At 36.7% G+C, this 19168-nt stretch overlaps 1 protein-coding gene across 1 annotated transcript in view; it reads left to right on the top strand.

Moving 5' to 3' along the window:
- Positions 1–1293: 1293 nt before the first annotated feature.
- Positions 1294–19168, top strand: part of csrnp3 (cysteine-serine-rich nuclear protein 3) — a 31919-nt gene continuing 14044 nt past the window's right edge. The window contains exons 1-2 of the mRNA XM_053627120.1: positions 1294–2216; positions 3403–3434. Of these exons, the coding sequence (XP_053483095.1) occupies positions 2214–2216; positions 3403–3434 (35 nt within the window). The 5' untranslated portion in view covers positions 1294–2213. The remainder of the gene's footprint in view (positions 2217–3402; positions 3435–19168) is intronic.

Below are 19168 nucleotides of genomic sequence, written 5' to 3'. Positions count from 1 at the left end.
AACAACTGCAAGGTCCTGTAGGTTCATCCTGTACAACATCAAGGAAATCAGACCCTACCTCACCGAACAGGCTACACAGATACTAGTCCAGGCTCTTGTTATCTCAGAACTGGACTACTGCAACTCACTATTCTCGGGCCTCCTGGCCAGCTCCATCAAACCCCTTCAAATGATTCAGAATGCAGCAGCACGCCTCGTCTTCAACCAGCCCAAGAGAACCCATATCACACCCCTCTTCATCTCCCTCCACTGGCTTCCTGTAGCTGCCCACATCAAATTCAAGGCCTTGATGCTCACTTTCAAGACCTTGTCTGGAACAGCATCCTAATACCTCAACTTTCTCCTGAAGGCTTACGTTCCCTCACGCAATCTGTGATCAATTAGCGACCGACGCTTAGTAGTACCTACTCGGCGTGGCTCAAGGTCCCTTTCAAGAACATTCAAACTAACTGTTCCTCAGTGGTGGAATGACCTTCCAACCTCAATCCAGACCGCAGAATCTCTCACCATCTTCAAAAAACAGCTAAAAACCCACCTCTTCCGTGAACACCTAACCAACCATAAAAAAAATAAAATAAAAAAATTTGCATTTACACCTCTACTCTGCACACTTTGCTTCTTCTGGAACTCAATTAATGGATCTTGTATGGTAGCACTACTTGTATTGTTCTCTGCTTGATATATCACTTTGCTTGTATTTTCTCATTTGTAAGTAGCTTTGGATAAAAGCGTCTGCTAAATGAAAAATGTAATGTGATGTAATGTAAATGTTTGCAACATCATATTTATACCCCAGGTAACATGATATGGTTAAAGGAGTTCCTGGGGATTAAGAACAAGATAATCATCATCATCATCATGTTTTTATTAATATTAATTTGTTTGCATTTATTCAAAATATTCTTTAGGGGTGTCAATTACTTTAGCACTTATATTTTTGCTAGAGCATTAAAAAAAACTAGTTATGTTAAGAAGCTTTGATGGAAAATTATAAATACAGTAGTTTGTACTGTTGTGTGAGTGGAACTGTTAATTATTGTGTGTAGTTTATTTCATAAATAAATAAATTGCTAATTTCACTGAAGGGTGACAATAATTCCTCAGGGAATATATGTATAATGGACCATATTAAGTAATAGACCAAATTTGGGATTTTATCAGCAGATACAGGAAAACTATTGCAAGTTCTCCAAGAATCTTAGCGCAACCAATTACCTTTGAAAACCTCAAAACAGCATACCTAAGGAAATGTCTTCCATTTAAATGCAAAAGCATTTTATCTTATTGGTTGTTTTACTATTTACAGATTTCTATAGTCATAATTCAATAGTTAGAAACTTCTCAAAATGGCACAGTGGCACAACGGGTAGTGTGATCTAGGGTCATCGATTTGATCCTGAGCTCAAGTTACTGTCTGTGTGGAGTTTTGCATGTCCTCCCCATGTCCACATCAGTCTCCTCTGGGTTCACCGGTTTCCTCCCAGCACCCACAATATGGAAGAAGTTGAACTGGCTAACTTGCCCTCGTTGTAAATGAGTGTGTGAATGTGTGTGTGTGCGCGCGCGTGTGTGTGTGTGTGTGTGTGTGTGTGTGTGTATGGAGCCCTGTGATGGGCTAGTGTCCCATCCAGAGTGTATTTCAGCCCTTCACCCAGTGTTCCCAGGACAGGCTCCAGATCCATCACGACCCTGACCACTATAAAGCGGTTACGGAAAATTAATGAAAACCTTAATTAATGAATGAAATAGAAACATTTCATTTCATTATATATTTTTCGGTGCAGAACAATCCAACATATAACTAATAAATTCTACCCCCAGAGTACAAATTTTCCCCAGCTGTTGCAGTGTAGAAGCCCATGTGGGAAGGAATTATCCCAATCTGGCAACATCTACAGTTAACCGTTCCAAGCAGGCGACCCCTCAAGCCGTGCGGTGATTGGTGGAGCTTGGTCACGTGGCCGGCGGAGCCGTCAGCGCTTCCCTGCCTGCACCATTGTTTGCCTGTCGGCCAGAACAGTGTTTCTGCTCCTCAATCCGTCTGTGAACAGGCGCCGATTGCCGGCTGAGTAAAAGCCTCACCGCTCTCTAACAGTGTCAGTGTCTTTATGATATGCGCTCCTTAAGCAATACTCCACCTACCGCGTATATGATACACGAAGCTGCTCCATCCGTCACTGCTGTCAGGTTTCTTGAGGATCTCAGGAAAATGAATGGTAAGTGCATCCGCTGTTTTTCATTGTCAGCATCATGTGTTAATTCATGGCTTGCAGTGGTAGAATTGACCTAATTAGTCTACACTAATTAGACTTCATCATAGGCATATTTTCTTGAGAAATTGTAAAAACCGTTTAGGATTGTACTGTATCCCTGCAGCCGACTATTATACACAACTGATGTGATCAACTCTCAAACCCAATGCAGCAATCCATTAGAAGAAGGTTTCATAGCACATAGAGGGTACTAATTAGATCATAAGAGTACAGTAATAGAGGGTACTAATTAGATCATAAGAGTACAGTAATCTTTCATTTGTAGGAATTATATCTAAGCAAATAAATATAGCATTTTTCATATGTGTTCCTAAGAAATATACTGTATTTCATATACACTAGTATGATAATTCTGTATATTCTGTTCTGGGGTAGTGTGTGTGTGTGTGTGTGTGTGTGTGTGTGTGTGTGTGTTATATGTAAGGTACACCATTCTGGAAATTAACAAAACAAAGACAATGGATTGATGCTTTTTTAAAAAAAATTCTAATAATGTGTAGGCTGCTATACATAATAGCGAGTGAATCTCATTGTGAGAACAGGCAGCTGTGTCAGGCAGAGATCTGCCTCTTTGCCCAATCCCTTGGGAATTGCTCTCTTCTGTAATGAGGGAGCATTCACAAGGCCCACGCAGGGGCTCAGGCTGACATTCTAGACATTGCTTGTAACCAACATAACAGCCGTTAATCATAAATTTGTTCTGCTGAGATAATAAAAACTGGATTGCATTAGATGATATGTGTCAACTTTATGAACATGACAATATGGCTGTAAGATCTGTACCTGGTAGAGCAAGGTAAGAAGGAGCCATACTATTAAAATGCTACTCTATTATAGATAAAACAGACTACAATAAAAAAAATTAAACAGGATAAAGGGATTTCGCGTCAAGAGAATTAAGTGTATTAGTAAATATTTGCATTGCTGCTGCCAATGCAAGGATAGCATGCAGGCATATCATTATTTGATGTCTTTCTTTTTATATTGGGGAATTGATAGACAGATAGCACAATGTGTCAAACTGTGACGTTGTACTGGATGTGCATTTATCACTCCATGCGTCATACCTTTCCACCCGCCTTCCTTAATGATTTGTATTTAATAAGGAATTTATTTCTGTTTTTTACAGAAATTTGAACTCACACATATTCTTCATTTAAGGTAAGACTATGTCTTATTACATTTTATGTGTTTTTGTGATATTAAATAATTTTGTCAATATTATAAATGTTAACTTAATTAGATTTAGATTCTTGCCTTGAATTTATGATTAAACTATTCACAACTGTTATGACTGTAATTAAAGCCCCCCTGGGATTTCTCAGTGGTGTTCAGTCTTTGAAAGACATTTGCATTTTAGTATCTGTTGTTTCAGAAATAATATCACTTTGACTCATGTTCGTCACTCAGCTGAGTGGATTCTTATCTGTCAATACAGATAATTGCCCAGCATCTGAAACTGGTGCCTCATCTACCGTAGCTGATCATTCTTTTACCATTCGTTTAGCTTGAGACTGTGTTTGTCATTAAGTGGAAAGCTGATCTGATGGGTATTAGTGCTTTCTCTTCAGAGGATTGGTTTAGATCCTTAGTGGCTTTCTTCAATGATGGATTGCCATTAATAGGTTTAAAGGGCAGTTCTGGGTATGATACTAGCTTCTGTCATTAGGTTGATTGGTCATGCTTTACTTATAAGTATGTGATGAAGAAGCTTCAGGCATTATTTCTATTTGGACAGCCTTTTGGTTTGAACCAATTCTGGGTTTTTTTTTTTTTTTTTTTTGTCTGTTTTCTCCCCAGCTTATTTCTTCATTTTTGTGTCCTGTAGTTAAATGTCTTTGTACGTACTTCAGATCTTTCCCCCAGTATAAGTAGTGCTGGAACAATTACTACTCCATGTAGACATTGATATTAAAATGCTTATGGTTTTATTTCTCTTGTATAATTCTTAATGCTCCTAGAGCTTCCTCCACCTCTGCGTTTTCCATTGTGCCTATGCTATCTTTTTATCAACTATAAAGAAACTCTAGCATTTTTGTGATATTATTTCTTACTCTTTGTTATTTGCTGTTCATCTGTTCCAATTCAGGAAACAAGTATAATCTATGATATAATGATTGCTGTTATTTTTGCAATTTTTGGCAACTTTTCAATGGTTTAAATAGTATAGTGGGTGAAACAGACAATATGATCATCCCAGTGAGCAATACATCACTGGGTGTTATACAGTCATGTGGGATCTTGTTGTGGTCCATATTCTGAGAAAAAGCTTTTTTTTTTTGGCAGTGGTCAGGTCAGCAGTGGGTTTTTTTTTATATTACCTAATGTTATAATATGCTTTGTGGTCAGCCAGAATAGAGCATCTGTAAGCTATAACTGACAGCAAAAATGTGAAATCCTGCTTATTGCAGCCATAATTAAATCAAATTCAGTGTAAACGGTTTAACATGGTGCCAGTTGTCTGTAGGAGCGAGGTGAAGAGAGAGGGAGACAGTGGGTCTGAATGTGGCACTGTGCCTCATTATCTGCTTCCATTGTTACTCCTCCACCAGTCCTTTTTCCCTTAAGCAAGGAATCAGCTGAGTGCAGCAACGCTTCTCAGCATGCACACATATAGTCACACACATGCACAAATGCTCGCACTGTGCAGGAAAAAGGCTGGATACTAATGCAGAGGTACACACACACACATTTATCTGCAGAGACACATACTCACTCATGAATAGGTTTATTTCCACACCTCATATTAGTCACCTGATTGCAATCTGAACAGTATTTCTGTTTCTCGTTCTCTCTCTTTTTGTGACTCTACCTGCCCAATTTATTATTACCATCCCTAATGGGAATATAATGTAATTACTAAATCTATATAGTATATTTAAGTATATTTCAATGACACTGACATTGTAACCATTATAATTTATTATATTTACAATTTTGTGCCGATTTAAATAGTCGTCCAAATATTGATGGATGTAGTGCACACACTGATATAATGCAGTGGTAGTCTTTTTTCCACAGTGTAACACCCTGATACACACACACACATTTGTGTGTGTGTGTGTGTGTGTGTGTGTGTATATATATATATATATATATATATATATATATATATATATATATATATATATATATATATATATATCTACCTCCTATTAATTATCTACCTGTCTGTCTCTCTCTCTATCTCTCTCTTTACTTATTATTTTATCTTATTTATATATGTATATTGAAATCTAAAATGTTTTTTATACTGACCCGATAATGTAGAAGTCATAAAATAAAATAAAAATCTGTACCTATATAGTGTGTGTGTGTGTGTGTGTGCACAGAGGCAAATCTATTTGTCTGCTTTTGATGCTAGAATGGCCTGAAATTATGCACAGTTGTTACTTGCATATGACTATATTGCTCCTTTGATGTAAGGTAAGATGTGCTGTGAAGGGTCAGAATTTGTGATTTGTGACAAGGAAAGAGAAAGAGATCAGTGGCTGCTACATTGGCAGAAACAGGCAGCTTGCTTTGGTAAAATGCCCTGTGCCCTGCCATGCATACACGCCTTCAGGGGGCAAAAACAAAGGAGGCAATAATCTCAACAAAAGACTCCTATGGGGTTTTCTTTTTTTTTTTTCTTTAAAAAAAAAAAAAAAAAAAGGGTTTTGCTTTTTCCAGTCTGACAAGTTCACAAGTGTTTTTATGGTTGTGATATTTGCAGGCCAAGACTGTGACAATTATGTCAATTAAACAATTAAATACACAGACTCCTGCATAAATCTTAAGGAAATACAATATACATATTGCAGTACAAATTTAATATAGACAATTGTTAAACCCTTTGTTAAACTGTTAAACAATTTGGTGGTTTCTTTGCAGACTTGTGATTCAGCATTTTATATCAGTGACACATTCCTTTTGTGTAACTTGTTCATATGAATACTGAAACTTGCTTACCTATGCATATAGTACAGCGAATAATCTGTGTCTTTGTTAATGTGATACTGCAGTCAAATCTAGTCTTGATGAAGGAATACAGATATTCACTCGTCCCATTTTGTGTGGAACAAAAGGACTCTTAGAGCTCAATTAAAGTCTATGGGGGGGTTTAATGTGCCCTGTTGGCTTCCTTTCACTGTCTCTGTGTTGGCTCCATATCTCAGTGATTTTCAGCATCTTGCCAGTGGAAGTGGTTGCCATGACGCTTGTTCGGCATGTTTGTATGTGCAGCAAGGAGAGCACATGTTATTCAAAGATTCCTGTCTCTAAGCCTCGCCCTCTCCTATAATGTGATTTACATGGTACTACTTTTAAGGCATTGTAGCATTTGATACCGTGTGTTTGATTGAGGCTTTAGATGCTGTGGTTGTAGCAGTAAATACAGTCTGGTTGTTGCATTTAATTACTTTTGCAGTGTTTCATTATAGTGTGAAGTATCGTGCATTTGGTAGCTCGGTGTAGCTGTCACCACATCACTCCTGCATGGTGCGTCCAGTGTTCAAGCCAGGTGCTGTTTTTTTTTTCCATATATAACAAGCAACAGAAATACTCTTTTCTTAATTTTCACTGAAATGAGTATGCCAGTAATTGATTTAATACTGAACAGATGTTTTCATAAAAAGGAAACATTTCAATGCCTTGTCACCTCTCACCTTGTCTGCAGTTAATTACACTACTCTAAATCAGTGCACTGAAATTCAGTAGCGCTTTGCAGAAGGCCATCATCATTAAAGGTGTGAGAATGTGTCTTTAGAAAGCAGGCTAATAGAAGGACATCACAGAAGCTTTCATAACACCATAACACAATCAGGATTTAGGTTTGAGATATTAAAGAGTTTCTATTTCTTAAAAGATTACAAACATGATTACAATGTCAATATATATTGTTTTCCCACTGACTGGATATCAAAGCCTGGCAGCCCATGAAAGAGCTCAGCCAGTTCATTATATATATATATATATAGGTCTTATAAATATAATCTCATGCAAGGTGTTGTTTCCCAATGGAAAATGTAAATGGTACATTATCAAGAACACATGTTAAAAATGTATTCATGCTATTTAATATTATTTTCAACAGAGTAAATTAATCATGGCCTTGACTAACACATTATTGCATGGCATAGTCTAGGTCTATATGAGTTGTGTTTGTAAATGTATAAATCCTTGTTCTTTACTAATATGTGTAATTTCTCCTCAGACTACCATAGACTACATTTTGAAGGTGAACAATTCTAACATTTTACATTTTAATATTTGTCTTTTCTCTTTAGATTCAATTCTTTCTTTTTTTTAATGTGAACCATTTTAACATTTAACATTTTTCAGTGACATTTGCACATAGATACCGCAATATAACTTACATGCATCTGAACATCACCGCTCATTTTTAGATCTAGCTATCTTATATTTGCATTTCTTTATTTATGTTACAAAAGTGGATGTTAGGTGTTTTTAACCATCAGTTAAATATATTGTAAAATATAGAATATGTAAAATATGTAATGCAGGAGAGCGATCGACTACTTCACATTTTCAATCATGTAGACTGAAAGCAGATAAATGCTTTATATCAGTGATCAAATGCATGAAAACTATTTTAACCAACAGTATTATTTCTGGAGGCAGTATGGTTCCGTAGACATATTTTTCAACACAAAAGGAAGAGAAAGAGAACCAAGGGAAGGACAGTCCATTCAGTGTTGCCTTTCAATATCAGGCTAAAACATCAACATGTGCAGAACACGAGTGAAAAAAAGGCAACGTGACTTAGGGTTGGGGTATTTTGATCAGGCCACATTTGTGCGCACATATGTTCTTTGGATTTTAATGTTTTCAAATGAGGCATTTTATACAAAGCCATTACACAAATGGGGACAATTTTCTTAAAATAATGTTGCACTGTATTGTTCTTTTCAGATTATTCAGAGCCTGCTTTCTCTCCCTCGCTATCTCTTCTCTCTCATATTGCTATGGCAACCAATTTTAATGTGGTTAAAATAACTGCATGGGGAGACAGTTGCCGTATGTTTATATATTCCAGACCATATCAAGATAAACAACTTGGAGTAATATGGCTGTTAGTCAGTTGTGAATTACTATGTAACTAATTGGTGCAGTCTACCCTAACTCCTCTGATGTGTCACTAATATTAATCTGACAGATCATTTGTTGGTTTTTCTAATTGGATGTTCTGCCTTATTCAATATTAACAATCAAATCTGTATATGAATTACATTAAAGCATTAGTTTCAGGTATTATTCTTTAGAGAAGTGTAGGTGTTTTGCATGAGTGAGGGTGTGCAGTGCCAGTAATTGTGTGGGTCTGTCTGTGTGGCTGCAGCTCTTAAGTGTTTTGGACCAAGGTTAACTAAGGTTAACTCGGCTATCCAGGGAACATTGGAATATGGATATTTTTTTTGAATGCAGACATTTTTTCAACAGATACAGTGCCCTCCACTAATATTATACTTGGTCACTTATTTATTGCAGAAAATGATCCAATATTACATATAGTGTCCTCCACTTATATTGGCACCTTTGGTAAATATGAAAGAAGGCTGGAAAAATTGTCTTTATTGTTTAACCTTTTGATCTTTTGTTAAAAAAATTCACACAAATACTCCACTCTCATGGATATCAAACAATTGCAAACAAAACACAGGTTTCTAAAAAAAAAAAAAATCTTTGTTAAATATAGGTGCGCAACAAGTATTGGCACCCTTTTAGTCAATACTTTGTGCTACCTCCCTTTGCCAAGATAACAGCTCTGTTCTTCTCCTATAATGCCCGATTAGGTTGGAGAATACATGGCTCTCCAGATCCTTCAAATTTCAATGTCCATGCTGGTGGACTCTCCTCTTCAGTTCACCCCACAGGTTTTCTATGGGTTTAAGTCAGGGGACTGGGATGGTCATGGCAGGACCTTGATTTTGTGGTCAGTAAACCATTTTTGTGTTGATTTTGATGTATGTTTTGGATCATTGTCCTGCTGCAAGATCCAACCATGGCCTACTTTAAGCTTTTTAAGAGGCAGTCAGGTTTTCATTTAATATCTGTTGATATTTGATAGAGTCCATGATGCCATGTATCCTAACAAAATGTCCAGGTCCTCTGGCAGAAAAAAGCCCCAAAACATTAAAGAGCCACCACCATATTTAACCGTGGGCAAGAGGGACTTTTCCATATGGCTACCTCTCTGTGTGCGCCAAAACCACCTCTGGTGTTTATTGCCAAAAAGCTCTATTTTGGTTTCATCTGACCATAGAACCCGATCCCATTTGAAGTTCCAGTAGTGTCTGGCAAACTGAACATGCTTGAATTTGTTTTTGGATGAGAGTAGAGGCTTTTTTCTTGAAACCCTTCTAAACAACGTGTGGTGATGTAGGTGACTTCGGATTGTAGTTTTGGAGACTTTCTGACCCCAAGACACAACTTACTTCTGCAATTCTCCAGCTGTGATCCTTGGAGATTTTTTTATCCACTCGAACCATCCTCTTCACAGTGCGTTGAGACGATATAGACACACGTCCAATTCTAGGTTGATTCATAACATTTCCAGTTGAGTGGAACTTCTTAATTATTGCCCTGATGTTAGAAAAGGACATTTTCAATGCTTGTGCTATTTTCTTATAACCACTTCCAATTTTGTGAAGCTCAACAACCTTTTGCTGCACATAACAGGTATATTCATTGGTCTTACCCATTGTGATGAATGACTAAGTGAATTTGGCCTATGTGTTCCCTCATATATATATACCCCTGTGAAACAGGAAGTCATGGTTGAACAATTTACTGTTTCTAGTCACCCAGGTGTACTAAAAATATTTTAAATATCAATGGAAATTATATCATATGAATTCATAGGGGTGTCAATAATTGTTGCACACCTATATTTAACAAAGATTTTTTTTATATAAACCTGTGTTGTGTTTGCAATTGTTTGATATCCATGAGAGTATTTTTTTTTTTTTTTTTTTACCAAAAGGTTAAACAATAAAGACCATTTTTCACAGCCGTCTTTGCTCATATTTACCAAGGGTGCCAATATTAGTCTAGGGCACTGTAAGTGCTGCAGTGCTATTGGGTTGTTCCAGCATATATTATGACACTGAAGACCAAATGGTAGCAAATCAGGCTACTAATTAGTGATGCTAACAGGGCTTGCCAGGATAGAGAAATACTGAATTTAAAGAGTGATTAGAAAAGGCTTTCTATGCACAGCTGTAAATGTGTCTTCTCAGCTGGGACAATAATTAATTAATTCACCATCCTATCAATAGTAAATATATGTCAGACACTTCTACTGTATTGTGCCAGCAAACAATACATTACAATAGTAATCTGATTCTGTCATCATACATCGTTACACGTGGCATCTATATAGGAACAATATACCAGTTACTGCTAGAGCTAATAACTGGGTATTGTACTCGAACACTAGCATCACTATTATGGACTTAATTAGATTAACATTAAGTGGTTCATATGCTGGTAAAATAAAAGAAGGATTTATGCTCCTGAAATTCTCTGCACTGTAAGCACGTAGTTGTATAATTCTTCTGTCCCACAGTGATTGGCATGAATGGCAGTTTAGTCATCTTTTGGTGACACACACTCAGTGTCTCAGCCTACACATGCACTCGTCTAATTTTAGACTGCACACACACCCTGGCTGTCAGGTAGCTGCCAATCAGTAACAGTTACCACACCTGGTACTGCTTCAGTCATTTACAGCCTTACTCAGCTTCAAATTACAACCATATCATTAGACTCACTTGACTGTAGCAGTTGATTCATATGTGATGTTAAGGATTTTAAGATAATTGTCACTTTCAGGATCAGACAAAGCTGTTTTTCATTTTGAGGCATGTGTGGAGCGAGTCCTTTCAAAAGTGAAGTATGTATGGGGTTTTTTTCTGAATATTTGATCCAGCTTTACACTATGTTATTGAATCCAATCCAAAGAGAGATGTTTAAAAATTTAAATTAATTATTATTAAGACAAACAAGATTAGCTTCATAGAGCTTCTCTGACACCAGCCCTCTACAGTTAAAATATGAAAACGTTATCAGATCTCAGTGAGAAAGTGAATTAATAATGCGTGTGTGTCTGTGTAGACCCAGACAACCCCAGCCTCCCAGCACTTGGATTAAAGATGAAAGCATTGTTCACTATGTGAGGTGTTGTGCGTCTGTGTCTACTCAGAGCTTCGACTTCTCCTAAGTTTTTTTTTACTCTTGGCATTGGCAAAATGCAGAGATAAATAAAAAATATTTCTATGAATTATTCAGGGGTGTCTTATGATTGACATGAGGGTGAAAGTACCTGATTATGCCACAGAAGTATGTGAGTGGAATGACATTTGGAGTGGAATTGATTCAATCGGGATTTACAACTTCAGGAAGAATCCACACAGCTGCTGAGTGCAAGAATGTTTGGGGGTTTTTTTTCCCTTGCTGTCTAATGTGTGTCCATTGACCTTAGCCTTGTCAGTGCTGTACACAGAAATAAACTTTTCCTTATATTGAGAAAATTCTCAATTCTGATCATGATATGCAAAGACATTTCATCTTAACCATTATCTTAGAACAATCTGAAAATCTTTAATTGTCCCGGTAATATTCCCTGTGTCTAGAACATTCCAGTAGCTATGAATCGATATCACAGGATACTTACTCAAAGGAGCTCTAAATAGACTTTCATTTGTCAAATAGCAATTTTCTTAATGCTTTACTCCAGTCCAGCGATTAGCATACTAGGACCTGATAACACTCAATGTTTGTGTTTCACTAGTGGTGCATATTTTAATGTCCTTCTTAATTTAAGCTCTAACACAAGCCATGATGAGAGGAGCAGCTTCTGTGCATGGCATTTATTTCTATTAAGAGTTCAAGGCTCTGTGTAACATGAGGGAATACAGTCCCCCTTAATAAACACAACCACGAGACAACCAAGTTCAGACTCTGTGTGTCACTGTAAAATTGAATCTGTGCACATGCACAAGGCTGGTGGAGGAATGGTGCTTTTTTCCCTTCCATTGTTCTGGGTGGAGGATGAGGAGATCAATGCTGGGCACTAGCTGCAGCAGTCTGCTCCGTGTGCAGGATACTGAACAGCAGCCAGCGCTGTCTCGTTCCTTTCATGTATGTGTGTGTGTGCGCGTGTGCGTGTGCGCATGTTGATGACTAATGCCTTGCCTTGGGCAACAGCAAGTTAACAAATGTACAGAGCTGGAATGAAGCCTCATTTCCATAAAGCAGTGAGTGTAGTACATTTGCTTAAATGGGCTCCTTTGTCTTTAATTGGCTTGTATATTTTTGCTTGTTGCTCCCAAAAAAGACAAGTTCTGTAGAGTCTCACAGTTTTGTGTTGTTTTTGTGCCAGAGACTAATTTTTGTATGCGTTCTAAGTGATACATTTTGCTTAATGAAGGCTGTGATTAGGAAATTTTTATGTCATTTTAGCAGTGTGTGTGGGCTGTTTGTCTTTTTGAACAATGAGCAATACCATGTGTTTTTGTATAAATTGGAATTGGTATTGATTTACAGGCCCACAGTTCATAGACTGATTGAACGTTCATGGTAAATCAGATAGATTAAGTAACTGTTCAGTAATGTGTCATACCTTAATTTGTCAGTTTATATCACCTGCTTTTTATCCTATGTATGCTTAAATATCCATCTATCCATTTTCTGTACCACTTATCCTTACTGGGTCACGGGGAACCTGGAGCCTATCCCAGGGGGCATGGGGCACAAAGCGAGGGACACCCTGGATGGGGTATGCCTAAATATTTATTTTATAAATACAAAGTACATTCACTTGAACGTAGGGCTGGGTGATATGACAAAAATATCATATCATATGATACATGAGGACATTTCTACGATACACAATGTGTATCACGATATATAATTTAGCTAACAAACTGTTTGCAAAACAGTAGAAAAAAAACAAAAAAGTTAACCTGAGTTTGATGATACTTTTCTTTAATGCCAACAAAGACAAAGTAAGAAAAATTACATCAAATCAACAGCATCCATTCATTACTATTTAATTAATAATAATTAAAAATGTTTTTAAAAATACATCACCATACCAATGATATCTCAGAAAATTGTATTGCGTAATCATTCATCATGATATTGATATATCGCCCAGCCTTACTTGGAAGTACCCCTAAACTTAAAAAAAAAACATGCTGCTAAATAAGTAGTGGATTCCAGTAGGTCAGTGTTTAGCGTTATTTTTTTAAAAATTAAACTTAATTAGACTTTTTTTCAGTGTTCTTAGTACTGATACTGATTTGGGGAGCGTTATGTATTAACTCCATCAGTGGACCAGCATACTAAGCTAGTTAACTTACTAACTTAGCAAATGTTAGTCATTTTTGAGAATATTTAAATGCTAAGTGAAACTTTGATACTGAAATTCTAGTGAGCCAATATAAGTGAAAAAACAAGATAGATATAGATTTACTTTATTGATTACCAAGGGGAACTAGCTAGCTAGCTAGTAGTGATAATATGCTAGGTGATATGAGAACATGAGTGCATTTCCATATTTCATATTTGTGTGTATATTCATAGATTCTGCTGGCTATTAAAAATGAAAGACATGTTCAAATGCAATTTCAAGTAGTTTGCTGGGCATTACAAAAAGAAAGACTTTTTCAAAAAGAAAAACTATTTACCCATCCTACTCCTTCCTTACAGAATACAGCAGCTTTTGAACACTACCCTGAAAGAGTAAGCCATGACCTTTAAAAAAAATTCCTGCCTTGGTATTTTTCATGAAGCAGACCTTGTGTACAGTACAGTTAATACTTCCCAAATCTAATGTCAAACATGTCATGTATCAGCACTGCATTTATGGCCTTTTGGAGCACTTTAGTAAGTTGCAGAAATCAGAAGAGAGACATTTTTGAATATATAATCATTACAGTGTACAGTTTTGTAGGTTGCATGGAACAGCAGAGGGACATCTCTTTTCCCCCTGGAAAGACCTGGCTCTGTGTTGCTGTGTAGGGCTGCTACTTGTGTGTGTGTGTGTGTGTGTGTGTGTGTGTGTGTGTGTGTGTGTGTGTGTGTGTGTGTGTGTGTGTGCGCGTGTGTGCGTGTGTGTGATGTACGAGGTTAAACAGTGTCTGGACTTCTACTACACTTCTCCGGGAGTGTCAGAGGCCTTTTACTCTTCTCTCTTTTTAAGCTCCACTTTCACTGTCTGTCTCTGCTGCATCTACAGTGGGCCAAGACAGCCACTCCACTGACGTATGACACTTCAAAAAAAAACTTGCACAGCCATATGGGAAGAATAATGTTTGTGTTGTGCCATACAACAGTAAAAACACTAACATTGTAGAGATGAGGTGGGCCATATTGAGCTTTAGCTAAAACTGGCAGGCCAAATGTGTTCCTTTTTTGCCTGCTGTCTCTGTCCCCTCTCTCTCTCTCTCTCTCTCTATCTGGATGCAGTGAGGCTGTGCGTGTGTGCTGTACTGTGCAGTTGCCTTGGCTTCACTAGTTTGTAGACTGCAGAGAAGGGGGGTGAGGAAATCAACCTGGCCAGCTCATCAAACACTGTTTTAAACTCTACTCTGATGTTGAGGCAGGCATTCTCAAACTTTTTGCTGTCACCCCTTTAATTGTATAATAAATGTGATGGACTCCGTTTAAACACAATCAAACTATTCAAATATTAGACTCGTTATTTAAACGTGTACAACAATGTGTTGGCTATTTATTGTAGCCACAGTGTTTTTTAATTCATCAAATTTCCATATTATAAATATAATAACTTTGATAATAGTGGGTTATGATTTCCACCCTGAACTTGATTATTTTCCACATTTTATTCCTCTTATATTACAGCTATTTGTCAACAGTTACATTTTTAATTTATTAATGGCTGTCACGCCAGCTATAAACAGCCAGCCACTTCTACCTATATACAGTCTACTTGTCACTTCTCTTTCTGGATGTTAATATGACAAAACAACACAGTTTGTCATGTTACCAAGAAACCAGAACGTGCTCTTTCCTCTGTATGTCTCTTGTGGTGAAACACTGTTACAAAGAACTAACACCCAAGACTGCTTCCAAAAATAATCATCTCCTTACAGAAAGCATCATCAGAAGGATGATACATTTTTCTTTTTTTATTCATTTATTATTATACAGAACTGTGCAAAAGTTTTAGGCACCCTATTTTTTTTAGTACAAACGTATAGTTATAGATTATTATTTTATGATTTCTACATTGTCGAGTCAGTACAAAAACATTTAAGATTTCTCAACATTAGTTTTCATCCCAAAATTAAATGTTACAGAAAAATGTTTGTATGTCAGTAAAGAAAGCAGCATATTATGTAAGAGACACCTTTCAGACAAAAAACATAATGAAGGCTGCTGGGTTTTTGCTGCAAAAATAAGAAACAAATGTGGCAGTCAAAGTCTCCAGAAGAACTGTGTCTGGTTCTGCAAGAAGCTCAATAAAACCTATAGCTCATTTCCTTATAAAACTGCACACATTATACCTGAGACTACAATTTTTTAAGCAAAGGGTCGTCACACTAAATATTTACTTTGTTTCATTTATTACTGTTTACTCCTTTTCTAGTATTTTTTTTTTAAATATAGAAACATTTAATTTCATTATTTTTGAAGGCATGTTTGCTTTACAGCATTTCTATACATGTGACTTTTGCACAGTACTGTGTACAGTATATTTATATACTATCTATAAGATTATATGGAGCATCCACCATACAAGTCCCTGTGAATTAGCAGTTACTATAGAAACGATGAAGTATGAACACTATTGTCAGCAATGCTGTTCTGGAAAATTAATCAACACTTTCTGACCAATCACATTTGAGAATTCAACAGTGCTGTGGTATAAAGACATTATCTGTAAGTGTATGTTCCAGCAACATGGCAGACTTCCTCAGAGCTCCATTTACATTTAAATTTCTCGGGAAAGAAAATATCTGTGTCTAACTCCCTCGGATACACCATATAATAAAATGTTCCAGCTTGAAAAGAAAAATGACTTCAATGTTCAGATTTTTTTATATAATGTTACAATGCATGTTGGCCTTTCACAGTTAGTTCATAATCACTTATACACAGTCATATGATAATGGTTTTAGGTGATTGCAATTAATGATTACATCCAGCAATAATATGTTTTGATGTAGCTATATGTAGTTGGTAAACATGGCATTAATTGTCCGACTGTCCATGATCAGTATTTGATCATTGAATTTGTTGTATTTATGTTTTGTCATTGAATTCAGTAATATTTAATGGTGCTTTAACTTGGCAACCCTTCAAATGTTTTGTTAATGGCAAGATTTGGTGCATGAATACACAGTTTAATTATTTAGTATTATGAATACCCAATATTACAGTAATTGGTTTTTTTTGTCCATGAGACTGTTTGTGTGTTTAAGAATAAGTTGTATATATTTAAATGATAATATCTGCAATGTATTCCCCGTATAATTTTTTTAAGGCAGAGCTGCTTATATATTCAGTGTTTATAAATGTCTGTGTGTGTTTGTGTGCGCACACAATGGCTGTCTGTTATAAAAAATAGTATAGTCAGCAGAAAATAAAGTGTTAATTTCAGTATTGTGTTTGACAGTTACTCATTTTTGTAACCATAATTTCATAATTGTGACAGGGCTGCGTACAGAAGAAGATGCTTTACCACAACAGATCCCTCTGGTATCTCACAGAATAATGTTAGTGGAGTAGGAGTGGCTCAGTGAGTCAGATTTTCATTCCCGGGGTTATTTGCAACAGTGGACATTGGCACTTATTTGTTTTCAGAAGTGTGAGCTCCAGGGCCAGGAAGTGCACAATTGAACTGACCCATGTGATTCAGTGGAGTGGCTGGGCTCAGCTATACTCTGGGCTGAGGCCATTCAGAGGTTAGCATGCTGCTAATTAAAGGCCTTGGAAAAGCCACGGTGACGTAGTATGAAACATTTAGGAGGAAGCACAGGCTGGGGATAGAGGCTGAACAGATGGGGAGACAGCAGAAAGCAAAGGGAGTTAAATAGAGGTGACAAAGGAAGCATGCTGCGTGCTGAGGAGGGCTGGCATCAAAGCAGCAGGAGTGTTTCTCTACTACTTACTACCTTTCCTGTGTTGAGGAGAGATTTCAGCATCTAGTCTGAAGGCCCTATTTGTGTAATGCACTGTGTAAAGCTTCTTACTGGTTAGAGAGTCAGCAGAGTAGCAGTGGGTTAATCAAAGTTGATTCACTAAACATTAAATAGGATTTGTTCATGTAAAAATTTCACATCTGTTTAGGGATTTCTTTGATACGTATTGGCCTTGATTTTATCGCTGCTTGGAGACTGAAAAATGTCCCTCGTTCAATACTCTCACTGATGTCTTTATCATAATCAGACTGTCAAGGAATATCTGCTATTATTTGCTGAAAATATATAAGCATGGCTTTTGCTTCTTGCAGCTGCTATTAAAACCTCCAGTTATTACTAATCACTTTTATTCACACACTTATTAAATCTATAATCTGTATTTCTATGACACAATCATATTTGATTTAGATCTGGACACCTCATTTTCACATGACGTAAATTCAGGTCCACAGTTCCTTATGCAAATGAAGCCCTTCCAGTTGACAAATTCTCACTATTTGACACAAAATTCACACACCCATTCCCAAAATGGATCATTCTTACTGATGCCGTGGCTCCCCAAATCAGTGTAACAAAACTGCTTCCACTTGGCCGATGCTCTGCATTTTTATGAAATGGAGCAGTGAGTATGAGACCCCATAAGGAGGGGAAAGGAAAAGAATGCAAATTAGATATCGCTGTTATACAATAGATGGGTTCCCAAGATGGAGAGGAAATGAGGACAATAATTAAATCTTGTGGGAAAATCAGGTTCCACAATGCTTATGCCCTCATATGAGCATTTATCCTGTGCACTTATGGGAAGGGTCAGGAGCTTTTCTTCCCATTGATTGGACTATGGACAAAAACCAAAGCATTTTGTATGGAACAATATTAGGCTACACAAGTAATATGAGGAAATTGCTTGCTGCTATTATTCTGAATGATTTTCCATTTAGTCTCAGCTTTAGTGTTCATCCATTCAGAGATCAATATTTTATACCCATGGGCTATACACTATCAGAAAAAAGAGTACTAAACTGTACCTTTCTTTGTTGTTGGAGCGGCACCTCAAGGGTACATACATTTATAGTATTTATCCTTTTCCTAAAATGGTGCATGTGGTGTACCTTTTAAAGCTTCGCCCTAAAAATAGTTAGGATCCATTTATGTACCATTTTTAAATGTACACTATATTCATTTCCAGTTGAAAGAGGCATGTTAAAGGTACAAAATTGTGCCCTTGATTGTACATCCCAAAAAACAAGGAAATGTACAGTTTATTATTATTTTTATTGAGAGAGTAACTAGAAAATGTTTCCATTTTGTGTATATAGCAGTGGCCTGCTATATTTCTGGGGAGTGGGTCCTGGATAAATTAAACTCAAGCACAGTCAGACAGAAATGAAACCTAAAACACACATCGGCTTTATACTTATGAGGCAGCTGACCCTTCACAGAGCTTTCTTAAAGCCTCTAATGCTATATAATACACTCATGGTATTACAAACCATCTTATAAGTAGACATAAATTGCTTTCATGCCATATTAACTACAGTGCCCTCCACTAATATTGACAGCTTCGGTAAATATGAGCAAAGAAAGCTGTGAAAAATTGTCTTTATTGTTTAACCTTTTGATCTTTTGTTCAAACCATTCACAAAAATACTCTCATGGATATCAAACAATTGCAAACACAACACAGGTTTATCCAAAAAAAAAATATCTTTGTTAAATATAGGTGTG

The sequence above is a fragment of the Ictalurus furcatus genome, chromosome 6 (assembly GCF_023375685.1).
Source record: "Ictalurus furcatus strain D&B chromosome 6, Billie_1.0, whole genome shotgun sequence".
NCBI lineage: Eukaryota > Metazoa > Chordata > Actinopteri > Siluriformes > Ictaluridae > Ictalurus > Ictalurus furcatus.
This window is presented reverse-complemented; position numbering and strand designations above follow the sequence as displayed.